This window comes from Ranitomeya variabilis, chromosome 2, assembly GCF_051348905.1.
Source record: "Ranitomeya variabilis isolate aRanVar5 chromosome 2, aRanVar5.hap1, whole genome shotgun sequence".
In the NCBI taxonomy this organism is placed as follows: domain Eukaryota; kingdom Metazoa; phylum Chordata; class Amphibia; order Anura; family Dendrobatidae; genus Ranitomeya; species Ranitomeya variabilis.
Window position 1 is genome coordinate 986,882,586 of NC_135233.1, and position 14,269 is coordinate 986,896,854.

At 46.4% G+C, this 14,269-nt stretch overlaps 1 protein-coding gene across 6 annotated transcripts in view; it reads left to right on the forward strand.

The window, feature by feature from the left end:
• Positions 1-1,300, forward strand: part of WDR33 (WD repeat domain 33) — a 144,105-nt gene extending 142,805 nt beyond the window's left edge. For 4 of the 6 annotated variants that reach the window (XM_077290928.1, XM_077290929.1, XM_077290930.1 and 1 more), the window contains exon 21: positions 294-1,300. In XM_077290928.1, the coding sequence (XP_077147043.1) occupies positions 294-472 (179 nt within the window). In that variant the 3' untranslated portion in view covers positions 473-1,300. The remainder of the gene's footprint in view (positions 1-293) is intronic. The other 2 variants (XR_013221938.1, XR_013221937.1) reach the window with 1 other exon arrangement.
• Positions 1,301-14,269: the final 12,969 nt, after the last annotated feature.

Sequence of the window (14,269 nt, forward strand, 5' to 3'; positions counted from 1 at the left end):
ATGGGGCAGGCTCACCCTGTGAGCCCGCTCCCAACACAGTTGGCGCTGGGAATAATGTAAAATTAGTCCTGCTGAGCTGCTTATGTAGGATTAGAGATCCTTATAATGCTGTATGTATAAATCAGTAGAACAATGGACATTGAAGTATTTATCCCCAGAAACCGTTTACCTGTGCAACATGACACTCATCTGAATAGGGCCCTAACATTGCTACAGGATCATCTAATATTATAGGGATGTGTGGATAAACTTTAGCCGCACTGTTTATTATAACTTTTTTTAAATTCTTTCAGGGCCACCCCCCAGGTCACAGAGACTAAGCCGCTCCAGCTCTCAAGAACAAGATGAAGGCTCATCTAGGGGTAATCGAGGGAGTTGGAGTAGAGAGGGATCTGGATCAAGCAGCAGTATGAACTCTCAATGGAGAGGGGGTCCTCGGGGTAGCGGAAGTAGCAGTGGGAGAAATCGATAAGATCACCTGATAAATATTCCCAAGTCCATATTGGACCAAAGTTAATAGTACTTATAGCGGATTCCACCAGCATCTGTGCTGAGAAGATCCCTGTTTGAGGTTCTAGACACATTTACAAGAACTGGAACACTGGAAGCAGCAATGTGATGGCCGTCACAGAACTCTGAATCCCACCACATTTGTTTTCTCTATCTGTTAAGGTTTTTCATATCGTGTTCAGTCCGCACAACCATCACTTCTCTCCTCCAAAGGCAACACATATACGTGGCAAACCCCGGTCTACAGTTTGTCGGCAATTGAGTTCTTTAATTTTTTTTGTATGAAATGCTGAATGTAATATGTTTAAGAAATAATTAAGGGAGAAAAAAAAATCTGCTGTAGTTATTTGGGGCTGAGGGCATGAAATGCCAGGGTGTATGGAGCAACCGGTCCATGAAAGAAACAGACTGCACCCGGATCTGTGTGATCTGGGTTATTTTTTTTTTGTTTGTTTTTTTTTCTATCACTGACAATACACAGATGCATGAGGCTGTTCACTTGTGTGTTATAATTAAATGGTCCATGAGTCCACAAAAATGAACAGAGTTCTGTCCTACTCTGGTCAGTTTAGTGGACCAAACATGCCATTATTATTATTATATGCCATGGCAAATGATTGCGTCAGCTAAGAAAGACAGACCACATATAGACGGCATCTGCGGACTGTCTTTTTCACGGACCATTAGCACCTCATAGCAATTTCCTTGGCGTCTTTTTTTGATTTTGTGAAAAATGGATGACACTCTTCTTTCTAGGCCTCATTCAGGCGTCTGGTTTTTACATACACATTATATCAGTGTTTTTCCAGATGGACAACATAGTTATTAAAGTCTATGGTGTTATGCACACACCATGTGTCCGCAAAAAAAAAAAAAAAAATCACGAAACAACTTTTTAATCAATCACAAATCAAAATTACCCATATGAAATCATCGACCTCACACAGACGGCATCAGTGTACAATGTGTGCGCTGTACGTGCTTCATATTGTAATGGAGAGGAGTAGCTTTGTCATTTTGTTTCTTTTCATCAGTAAAAATCATTCTAAAAACTGACACTGACCAAATACTGATGAGTCGTGTTCCAAACACTGAGGAAATTCTGGCTTTTATTTGCATATATGAATGAGGCCTTACAGCCAAACAGAAGAGAGCAAGAAAGAGGGGATATGTTTGCGCTCTCTGACATGGAGGGAATTTTGTAAAAATATGTCTCCGTTTTAATTACAATATTCTGACACAAGGTGGGATTAAAAGGTTTCTCCAGTGTCTCTCTCTCCGCATTCAGAAGGTGAGTAGCAACAATGATGTTACGTTAGCAAATGTCTACCAGGAATTGCAGCAATGTACACTGGGTGAAGTCATTATTGAACACGTCACCAATTTTTAAAGTAAATATATTTCTATACGTAATATATACAACATACACAAAGCTGGAGTAATACCACACAAATAAATAAAAAAAGATATTTTATTGAGTACAATATTAAAAAAAGATAAAATATGTTAATACTATAAAAAAAAATATGGAGAACGACAGACAGATGTAAGAACCGCAGCAGATACAGACGTATAGGGTAATCATTAGTCCATATCTTGCTGTTGTTGTGTTGAAATCATATATAATTTCATAAATAAACCTGACAAAGGTTATACTGGGACAACAGTGGGTCTAAATTAGTACATATACTGGTATACAATATTAAGCTTGGATGACTAATTAGAATGACAAATTAACCCAAATTTGGTTACTGCAATGTAATATCACTTCCCACTACATAGACAGAATATAGGGACGGCATAAGTGCATGCAGTTAAAATTTTGTAGAAGAAACTCCTACAAAGACTAAACAAAGGTATGTTGTCCAGAGAGTACATGCACATACGCACAAACCATCAAAATGTTACAACCCTGTGTGACATGAAATAGCTCCACCATATAATAAACAGTGGTATAATACATGAATGGCAAGAATATTCAAAACCATCATACAACCCATGTGGGCCTGAGAGATTCCCCTGATGCACGTTTCGCATATGGCTTCTTCTCAACATTCTGTTGACTCGAAGTTCGCACCAGATGTCTAACAATCCATCCAATCCACACAGACCAAGAAATCAAACCATAGATGTCCATAAATGTTACAGTGGGGAAAATAAGTATTTGATACACTGCTGATTTTGTGAGTTTTCCCACATACAAAGAATGGAGAGCTCTGTAATTTTTACCGTAGGTACACTTCATCTGTGAGAGACAGAATCTTATAAAAAATCCAGAAATCACATTTGTAACATTTTTACATACTTATTTCATGCAATAAATTGTAAGTTAATTATTTGATAAAACAGAATGTGAACTTATTATTTGGTACAGAAACCTTTGTTTGCAATTACAGAGGTCAGATGTTTCCTGTAGTTCTTGACCAAGTTTGCACACGCTGCAGCAGGGATTTTGGCTCACTCATCCATACAGATCTTTCAGGTTTTGGGGCTGTCACTGGGCAACATTGAGTTTCAGCTCCCTCCAAAGATTTTATATTGGGTTCAGGTCTGGAGACTCCAGGACATTGAAATGCTTCTTATACAGCCAGATGTTGTTGTCCAAAATGTTGCAATACATGATCCCATCCATCCTCCCTTTAATACTGTGCAGTCGTCCTGTCCCCTTTGCAGAAAAGCATACCCAAAGTATATTTCCTCCACCATACTTCACAGTTGTGACGGTGTTCTGGGGTTGTACTCATCCTTTTTTCTCCAAACACGGTGAGTGCAGTTGATATCAAAAAGTTTATTTTGGTCTCCTCTGACCACATGACCTTCTCCCATGTCTCCTCTAGATCACGCAGATGTCATTGGCGAACTTCAAACGGGCCTGGACATGTGCTGGCGTGAGCAGAGGGTCCTTGTGTGCTCTGCAGGATTTTAACTCCTGACTGTGTAGTGTGTTACTAACTGTAATATCTGAGACTGTGGTCCGAGCTCATTGACCAGGTCCTCCCATGTAGTTTTTGGGCAGATTCTTGACCTTAATCCTCCTTACCACACGATTCGAGATCTTGCATGGAGCTTCAAACCAAGGAAGATTGAGAGTCATCTTGTGTTTCTTCTATTGCCTAATAATTGTGCCTTATCACCAAGCGGCTTGCCTATTGTCCTGTAGCTCATCCCAGCCTTGTGCAGGTCTACAATTTCATCCCTGGTGTCTTTGGTCAGCTCTTGGTCTTGGCCATGGTGGAGAGATTGGAGTATGTGGACAGGAGACTTTTATACAGGTAACGAGTTCAAACAGGTGCAATTACTACAGGTAATGAGTGCAGAGTAGGAGGACTTCTTAAAGAAAAACTAACAGGTCTGTGAGAGCCAGAATTCTTGCTGGTTAGTAGGTGATCAAATACTTATTTCATGCAATAAAATTATTTAAAAATCATACAATGTGATTTTCTGGTTTTTATTTTTAGATTCTGTCTCTCACAGATGAAGTGTACCTACGATAAAAATTACAGACCTGTACATTCTTTGGTGGGAAAACTTGCAAAATCGGCAGGATATCAAGTACTTATTTTCCCTAGTGTATGTGTAATAATGAGAAATGACACAGTAGAAAAGTATTGAACACCATTACTTAAATTTAACTAATGCTTCATACAAAAGCCTTTGTTGGTAATGACGGCTTCAAGGCACCTCCTGTATGGATAAACAAGTTTCATGCATTGCTAAGATGTGATTTTTGGTCATTTCTTCCACACAAACACTCTTCAAACCCTGAAGGATTCATGGGCTTCTTCTAGAAAGTTTGAGCTTTAGTTCCTTCCATACATTTTCTCTTGCTGAAATGTCCACCCTCATTTCATCGTCATTACTCTGGTATCTGGCGGCGGATTTTTATCAAGAATGTCTCCCTACATTTGTCCATTCATTCTTCTTTCAATTACATGAAGACTGTCAATGTCGTATGCTGAAAAACAGCCACACAACAAGATGTTACCATCCTCAAACATAACTGTTGGTATGGTGTTTAGATATACAGTTGGAGTGATATACAGTGCCTTTTGACCTCCATACATAGTGTGTTTAATGGCATCCAAACAGTTTAATTTTGGTCTAATCTTACCAGACTATATTCTCCCAGTATTTCACAGGCTTTTCTAAATGTTGTTGAGTTAACTTTAAATGCACTTTTGTTCAGCAATAGAGTCGTGGTGAGTGTGCATACAGGACATGGAGGTTCAGTGCATTACTTAATAGTTTTCTTATAAATAATTGTACCTGTTGATTTCAGGTCTTTCTGTAGCTCTCCATAGGTGGCCCTTGGCTGTTGGACAACTATTCTGATAATTCTTTTCACTCCTCTTTCTGAAATCTTGCAGGGAAGCACCTGTTATGGTCGGTTTATGGTGAAATGATGTTCTTTCCACTTCTTGGTTATGACCCGAACATTGCTCACTGGAACATTCAGTTCCTTTTTAACCAATGCCATCAGTATGTTTTGCAACAATAAAGTTTCAAAGGTCTTGAGACCGCTCACTGGTTTTACCTATAATGAGATGTTTTTGTGTGACACCTTTTTATAGGCCATCAGTTGAACCAGCTTATATTATTTTTCACTTAGTGGCAGGATTGCTTTCTAATTTGGTAGATTTCAGCTGGTGTCATGACTATCCTTGGCTTTTTGCACCTCTCTTTAATCATTTGGTCAATACTTTTGCTCTGTGTCATTTCTCATTATTATACATAACTTATTTTATGGACATGTATGGTTTGATTTCTTTGTGTAGATTGGATAACTTGATACCAACATCTGGTGAGAATTTCATGTCACCTTTAGAAATATATTTATTTAGAAAATTGGTGACGTGTCCAATACTTATTTCACTCGATGTATTTGTTTTGTAAATTTCGATTTAAAATAGTGGACCCCCAAGGGGTGGATACACCAAGCGTTTTTCATGCAAAACAGATACTTTCATTATTTTGCAATTTACACCATATACAGTTGTGCTCAAAAGTTTACATACCCTGTCAGAATTTTTGCTTTCTTGGCCTTTTTTCAGATAATATGAATAATAACACCAAAACTTTTTCTCCTCTCATGGTTAGTGGTTGGGTGAAGCCATTTATTGTCAAAAACTACTGTGTTTTCTCTTTCTAAATCATAATGACAACCCAAAACATCCAAATGACCCTGATCAAAGTTCACATACCCTGGTGATTTTGGCCTGATAACATGCACAGAAGTTGACACAAATGGGTTTGAATGGCTACTAAAGGTAACATCCACACCTGTGACCTGTTTGCTTGTAAGCAGTGTGTGTATAAAAGCTGAGTGACTTTCTGGGATCCAGACTATTGCACATTTCATCCAGTCACTGACATCTCTGGATTGTGAGTCATGGGGAAAGCAAACGAATTGTCAACGGATCTACGGGAAAAGATAGTTGAACTATATAAAACAGGAAAGGGATGCAAAAAGATATCCAAGGAATTGATAATGTCAGCAGCGTTCAAACTGTGATAAACAAATGGACAATCGGGCTCTGTAAAAACAAAACCATGGTAAGGTAGATCAACAAAAATGTTGTCCACAACTGCCAGGAAAATTGTTCGGGATGCAAAGAAAAACCCACAAATAACATCAGCTGAAATAAAGGACTTTGAAAACTAGCGGTGTGGCTGTTTCAAGATGCACAATAAGGAGGCACTTAAAGAATGCTTTCTCAAGATTATCCCCTTGTCCAAATGTGCTCTTAGGGGGCACAAAATACTTGTCATAGGCCGAGCACTTGCATCCCAACTATGTCATTGTGTGCATGCATTTTCTTATTGCATAAAAAGATTTCTAACACAACTGATATGTTAAAATCTGCACCGCATGTCAATTTACAAGTGTTAAAAAGCAGTGTGCACATTGGAGATACTTGGACCATAACACAGACATGTGATATAGATGGATGGGAAAGGAGTGTGTGTGTGTATATGTATGTATGCTGTGGTGCAGCGTGACATTGGTGAGTGGAATGAGATGATGTCCCAGATGTGCTTGACTGGATTCAGGTCTGGAGAACGGGAAGGCCAGTCAATGCCTTCATCATGCAGGAACTGCTGACATACTTCAATCACATGAGGCTTAGCATTGTCATGCATCAGAAGGAACACAGGACCTGAGGATCTTATTGCGGTACCTAATGGCAGGGGGATAATTATTTCACATGATCTAGACTATTCTTTGATTAATACATCCTGGAACTATGTTTGCCTTTTTTGTAGCTGCATCACACTGTTGACTCCTGTGTAGCCTGTGATCTATTAGTATACCTAAGGGTACCGTCACACAGTGGCATTTTTATCGCTACGACGGCACGATTCGTGACGTTCTAGCGATATCGTTACGATCTCGCAGTGTCTGACACGCTACTGCGATCAGGCACCCAGCTGAGAATCGTACGTCGTAGCACATCGTTTGAAACTTTCTTTCGTCGCTGGATCTCCCGCTGTCATCGCTGGATCGTTGTGTGTGACAGCGATCCAGCGATGCGTTCGCTGGTAACCAGGGTAAACATCGGGTAACTAAGCGCAGGGCCGCGCTTAGTAACCCGATGTTTACCGTGGTTACCAGCGTAAAAGTAAAAAAAAAAAAAACCGTACATGCTCACCATCTGATGTCCGTCAGGTCCCTTGCCGTCTGCTTTCCGCTCTGACTGCCGGCCGGAAAGTGAGAGCAGAGCGCAGCGGTGACGTCGCCGCTGCACTCTGCTCTCACTGTACGGCCGGATCTCAGTCAGAGCAGGAAGCGGACGGCAAGGGACCTGACGGACATCAGATGGTGAGCATGTACGTTTTTTTTTTACTTTTACGCTGGTAACCATGGTAAACATCGGGTTACTAAACGTGGCCCTGCGCTTAGTAACCCGATGTTTACCCTGGTTACCCGGGGACTTCGGCATCGCTCCAGCGCCGTGATTGCAACGTGTGACCGCAGTCTACGACGCTGGAGCGATAATCATACGACGCTGCGACGTCACGAATCGTGCCGTCGTAGTGATGTAAATGGTACTGTGTGACAGTACCCTAAGTCTTTCACACGTGCTGTTGCGATCCTTCTGAATCCTCATCTGATTTACAGAAGAAACTAGTGATTGCTGCAATTTTTTTCACACGCATATTCAGTCAGCGAAAAAATTCTCACATCTGTAGTACCCCATTGAATAACATTGATCTAACTGATTCATTTTACTCTGTCGCCTCATTGGGGGACACAGGACCATGGGTGTTATGCTGCTGTCCACTAGGAGGCGACACTATGCATAATCTGAAAAAGATTAACTGTGGCTCCTCCTATACAAAATACACCCCTGGACGGCATCAGCCTTCTCCAGTTTTTGCTTAGTGTCGCATAGGAGGCACACCTAAAAGATTTTTACTCCGTTTTTTCCGACGGGATTACAGATGAAGAAAAGAGGGTCTCCTGTGAGACTCCCGGCATGGCTCCTTCCTCGGCCCCCTATTATGGGGTGCCCAGTTGAAGTAGAGATGGTTATTCCCCATGTTGCTCCTTCCCCAGTCCCTCGGGTGCTGGTTCGAAGTCGAGACCCCCCTCCTTCCCCAATTCCTTTTGGTTTCTGGGTTGAGGTCGAGGTGAGGATAAAGCCCCCTGATGGTCACACAGCACCCTCCCTAATCCCCCTCTGGGGGTATTAGGTTGAGACACCTCAGGTAGGGCCTGTACAGGCAGCACTCTACAGCTCCCAGCAATGGGCCAGCACACTGCGCCTGCATCGAGGGACCCCAGCCCAGCTGCGGGCTCCTGTTGGGGCCAGGGGGAGTGCAGGCAGGCATGGCACAGACAGACACAGGGCTCCCTGCACCCCTGTCTCTGCGGCAGCACCAGCTCTATACTGCCTCAGGAGGGCCCCCCTTCCGCTTATATCCCCACCGCCATCCTGCCTTTAAATCCGGGGGGGTCTGGTTCAGATCCGACCCCCTCCCGGACTTTCGTGCCGGCCTGGAGCCCTCCTGGGCCTCAGGCATCTAATTTAGGCCCCGACTTCGGCCTAGCTGAAGCTGCCACCTCCTCTCCGTCCCCCGGATGACAAATATGACACTCTATAGTGTCATAAAGGGGGTGGATCGAGACAGAAAGGGCGTGTTTTTACACAGCCTTGCCGCCTTTTTTCCAGCTCTCCGCCCCCTTCTCCCTTCTCAGCAGCCATTTTTCTGCTGCAGATTAACCCTGCATTTCCCGGTCTGCAGGACCAGGCAGCCAGTCTCCGGGGGGCACAGGACTGGATCTTCGGTGCTGGACCTAGGGGCACACTGATGGGGTAAGATCACAGCTGGGTTTTTTACTCAGCTGTGAATCCATATTACCTATAAGGCTCCCCTATAGGTTTCTCTACCCCTGTAAGGTCCTCTGCTGGCAGCCCTTCTGCACTATGCCGGGCTCAAGGTCCAAGAGAACCAGGCAGAACTATTATGCATTCTGCACAGCCTGCGGGACCGCTCTCCCCAGTAGCAGCACCTACCCGCATTGCCAGAACTGTATACAAACTAATGTGTCAGAGCCCCAAGAAGCCCCTGCCAATGCCTCGGTGTCTAATGCCACACCGGAATGGGCTACTCAGATATCGCAATCTATGACGCAGTCTATAGATAACCTAACCTCCACATTGCTTCAGGCTCTGCAGGGTCATGCCTCGGCTATGACCGTTACCCAGCAAAGGGAGAGCTTGACTCAGGAACAAGATGACCCTGGCACATCCACGTCTAGGTCAAGACGCAAGCGGACCCATAGATCAAGTCCATCTGCGTCATCCCATAGCACACGGTCATCCCCCTCTAGGGAGAGACACCGTAGCTCCAGGTCATCTAGACTGTCCCATTCCAGGGACAGACAATGCAGATCTCCGCAATCCCCGACCAGAGAAGGCCTCCCCGGCTCACTCAGCAGGGGACGCCTCAGTGATACACAGGATTCGGAAGGCATCTGTGATTCTGACTCAGACAGGGAAAAGAAGGGGTCCCTGATCCCAATCCCCCCTAGCAATACAGCGCTAGTTGAGGACATTATCTCTTCCATCCATCGGGGGCTGGACATTTCTGATCTGCCACCAGAGGCCCCAGAACATAAGATTTCCTTTGAAGGACCTCTCAAGCTGCCTAAGGTTTGCTCTAACCACCCAGAGTTTAAGGCGATCCTTAAAAAGCAGTTCTCACAGCCTGAGAAAAAATTCGCTAATCGCAAATATCTGGAGGCAAGGTACCCCTTCCCACAGAAGGACACCAAGGAATGGACAGATCCACCCGAAGTGGACCCCCCAGTCTCTAGGCTAGCAGCACAGACCCTCCTTTCACTGTCAAATAGCTCATCCCTCAGGGACGCAGCAGACCGGCAGGTAGAACGCATGGCTCGTTCAATTTTCGAGGCAGCAGGGGCATCCCTGGCTCCCGCGTTCGCCTCAGTTTGGGCTGCCAAGTCCATTCTGGCCTGGGAAAAAAATTTACAAGCTCTCCAAGCATCCGTTCCTGAGCTGTCGGACCAAGCGGTTCAAATAGCAGTTGTAGCAGACTACATGCTTCATGCAGCTCTGGATTCAGCAAGGGGAGTAGCAGGGATAGCATCCAACGCCATCACAATTCGGCGTATCCTCTGGCTGCGGGAATGGAAAGCGGACGCAGCCTCAAAGAAGTCCCTCACGCACCTCCCCTACCTCAGTGGGAGACTTTTTGGTGAACAGTTGGACACTATGATATCCAACGCTACCGGGGGTAAGAGTACTTCTCTTCCCCAACTCAAACCTAAATGTACTTACAAGAAGCGTAACCAAACTCGATTCTGATCCTTTCGGAATTCACGGGCTGGTCCGTCTCGCGTCCAGCACAAAATCGTAACCGTTCCCCACGCAGGGACAACTCACGATCAACGCAAAGGTCGGACAAGACCTGGCAGTCAAAAGCAGCCTAAGCCCAGAGGAGGAAAATCTCAGATTTTCTCATCATGACTCACGGACTCCGGAAGACACCACACCAGTAGGTGGCCGACTTTTGCTCTTTCATCAAGTCTGGCTGCCTATTACAGAAGACAGGTGGGTCAGGGAACTAGTGTCTTCCAGATACAAAATAGACCACCTCCAACCCACCGGACTGATTCTTTCTCTATGTCCCCCCAAAACCGCCAGCCAAGGCTCGTGCCTACCACCAAGCGGTCTCGCTTTTTCAAGCAGGAGTCATAGTACCGGTCCCCACGACCGACCGCTTCCGAGGGTTCTACTCCAATCTGTTCGTAGTTCCCAAGAAAGGAGGCAGCGTACGGCCCATACTAGACCTAAAACAGCTCAACAAATATGTACGGGTCCGTCACTTCCGCATGGAGTCCCTTCGGTCCATCATTGCGTCCATGGAGAAGGGAGAATATCTCGCCTCCATAGACATACAAGACGCATACCTGCATATACCCATTGCACCTGCCCATCAGAGGTTTCTCAGGTTCGCAATAGGCCAGGACCACTACCAATTCGTGGCTCTCCCTTTCGGACTCGCCACGGCTCCCAGAGTGTTCACCAAAGTCATGGCAGCCACCATGGACGTCCTACACTCCAGAGGCATAGTAGTCGTTCCATACCTGGACGATCTACTCATCAAGGCTCCCACCTTCAAGGACTGCGAGCTCAGCATCTCAATCACAACCGATACTCTCAGTCGCATGGGCTGGTTAATCAACTTACAAAAGTCATCACCAACCCCGAGTCAGTCCCTGACCTTCCTGAGAATGCTATTCAACACCTCCAGGGGTCTAGTGCTCCTTCCCAAGGACAAGGCACTGGCTCTCCGCCTAGGAGTTCGCACCCTCCTCCGCAAACCCCCTCGATCTCTCCGGTTTGCCATGAGAGTCCTCGGCAAGATGGGGGCAGCAATAGAAGCGGTCCCATTTGCCCAGTTTCACCTCAGGCCTCTCCAACTAGCCATTCTCAAGTCCTGGGACAGGAATCCCTTTTCTCTCGACAGGGAGTTCCAGCTGACGTCGTCAACCAGGAGGTCCCTGCACTGGTGGCTCAAGCCAACCTCGCTAGGAAAGGGGAAATCCTTTCTCACAGGTCAATGGAGTGTTTTGACCACCGACGCGAGCCTGACGGGTTGGGGTGCGGAGCACCTACACCACAGGGCAAGTGGTCCCCAGTGGAAGCGACCATGCCCATCAACATCCTGGAAATTCGTGCCATCCTCCTGGCATTGAGGGCCTTCCATCACTTACTGGCAGCCTCTCACATCAGAGTACAGTCGGACAATGCCACGGCTGTGGCATATGTGAATCACCAAGGGGGACCCGCAGTACCCAGGCGATACGAGAAGTGTCACACATCCTCCGCTGGGCGGAGGACACAGGGTCGGTTCTTTCGGCGGTCCACATTCCGGGTGTGGACAACTGGGAAGCAGACTTCCTCAGCCGACAAGGAATAGACTCGGGAGAGTGGTCTCTCCATCCCGAAATTTTTCGCCAGATCTGTCACCGCTGGGGGACCCCGGATGTGGACCTAATGGCATCCCACTTCAATGCCAAGGTCTCCAACTTCATGGCCAGAACACACGATCCGCGGTCGCTCGGAGCAGACGCTCTGGTTCAGGACTGGACCCAGTTCCAGCTTCTGTACATTTTTCCACCTCTCCCCCTGATATCCAGAGTGGTGAGGAAGATCAAACAAGAGGGAGTTCCAACCATCCTAATTGCACCGGACTGGCCCAGACGTACATGGTACGCCGACATCGTACAACTTACAGCAGACGCCCCCTGGCGTCTCCCCGTCCACCACGATCTATCACAAGGCCCGTTCTACTACCAGAACTCAGGGGCTCTCAATTTGACGGCGTGGCCCTTGAGACCTGGGTTCTAACCCAGGCAGGGCTCTCGCCGGACGTCATTGGAACCATGATCAGGGCACGGAAGCCAGCCTCTGCCAAGATTTATTACCGTACCTGGAAAGCTTTCCTTACCTGGTGCGAATCTCGTGGCCAGATCCCACTCCCTTATTCCCTACCCAAAGTACTTGGTTTTCTCCAATCCGGTCTGGAGGCCAGGCTGTCATTGGGCTCGCTTAAGAGCCAGGTGTCAGCCCTCTCAGTGCTTTTTCAAAGGCGCATTGCTACCAAGCCGCAAGTAAGGACTTTCCTTCAGGGGGTTTCCCGATTGGTTCCCCCCTACAGACGACCACTAGAAACGTGGGACCTCAACCTGGTCCTGACAGCATTGCAGGAACCACCCTTCGAACCCCTTAAGGAGGTCCCGCTCCGCCTTCTCTCCCAGAAGGTGGTTTTCCTGGTGGCAATCACCTCGCTACGCAGGGTGTCTGAACTGACAGCACTCTCCTGCAGATGGCCCTTCCTGGCTTTTCACCAGGACAAGGTAGTTCTTCGTACGGTACCATCCTTCCTCCCGAAGGTTGTGTCCAACTTCCACCTCAATGAGGAAATTTCACTACCATCCCTTTGTCCGGTTCCGGTTCATAGAGTGGAGAAGGCTCTGCATACGCTTGACTTCGTCAGGGCATTGCGTATATACTTGTCTAGGACTGCGTCCTTCCGGAGGTCTGATTCTCTTTTCCTCCTTCCGGAAGGCGGCCACAAGGGTCTGCCAGCTTCCAAAGCTACCCTTGCCAGGTGGATCAAATCCACCATACAAGAGGCCTACCGCCTTAAGAATTCTCCTCTTCCAGCCGGTATTACGGCACACTCTACACGGGCGGTAGGGGCCTCCTGGGCCATTCGGCACCAGGCTTCGGCACAACAAGTGTGTAAGGCGGCCACTTGGACTAGCCTACACACGTTTACTAAACACTACAGGGTTCATACCCAGTCCTCAGCGGACGCGAGCCTGGGTAGATGTGTCCTGCAGGTGGCGGTGCCCTAAGTATAGGGGCCTGTCTGCACAATTTTCGTCCATTGCTTCCCACCCAGGGACTGCTTTAGGACGTCCCATGGTCCTGTGTCCCCCAATGAGGCGACAGAGTAAAGGAGATTTTTGTGTACTCACCGTAAAATCTCTTTCTCTTAGCCTCTAATTGGGGGACACAGCTCCCACCCTGTTACCCTTTTCGGGCTGTTGTTACTGTTGAGTTCTCATATTGTTCTTTGAGCTCGTACATAGTGGCCTTCTTATAGGCATGTCTATGTCATTCATGTTACATTCCTCCTACTGCTTTTGCACAAAACTGGAGAAGGCTGATGCCGTCCAGGGGTGTATTTTGCATAGGAGGAGCCACAGTTAATCTTTTTCAGATTATGCATATTGTCGCCTCCTAGTGGACAGCAGCATAACACCCATGGTCCTGTGTCCCCCAATTAGAGGCTAAGAGAAAGAGATTTTACGGTGAGTACACAAAAATCTTTTTATTTTTTAAAAGGACATAACTCAGACCTAAAATATGGTCGTGTGCATGAGTCCTGATGCTGAAATGTATTAAGGGACTATGTGACCACAGCAGAGGGGAAGGTGAATATAAAAGCAGTGATGCAGCAGCTGAGCCACTGAAGCAGAAGCACCTACTATCACCTGGGTCTTCAGTGAATTCCTCCCACAATCTCTCCTATTCACTATGACATGAAGAGGACACGATTAGAGATGAGCAAGTGTACTCGTTGCTCGGGTTTTCCAGAGCACTCTCGGGTGGTCTCCGAGTATTTGTGACTGCTCAGAGATTTTAAGTTTTCCTTGCCGCAGCTGCATGCTTTGCGACAGTTAGCCAGCTTGATTACATGTGGGGATTCCCTAGCA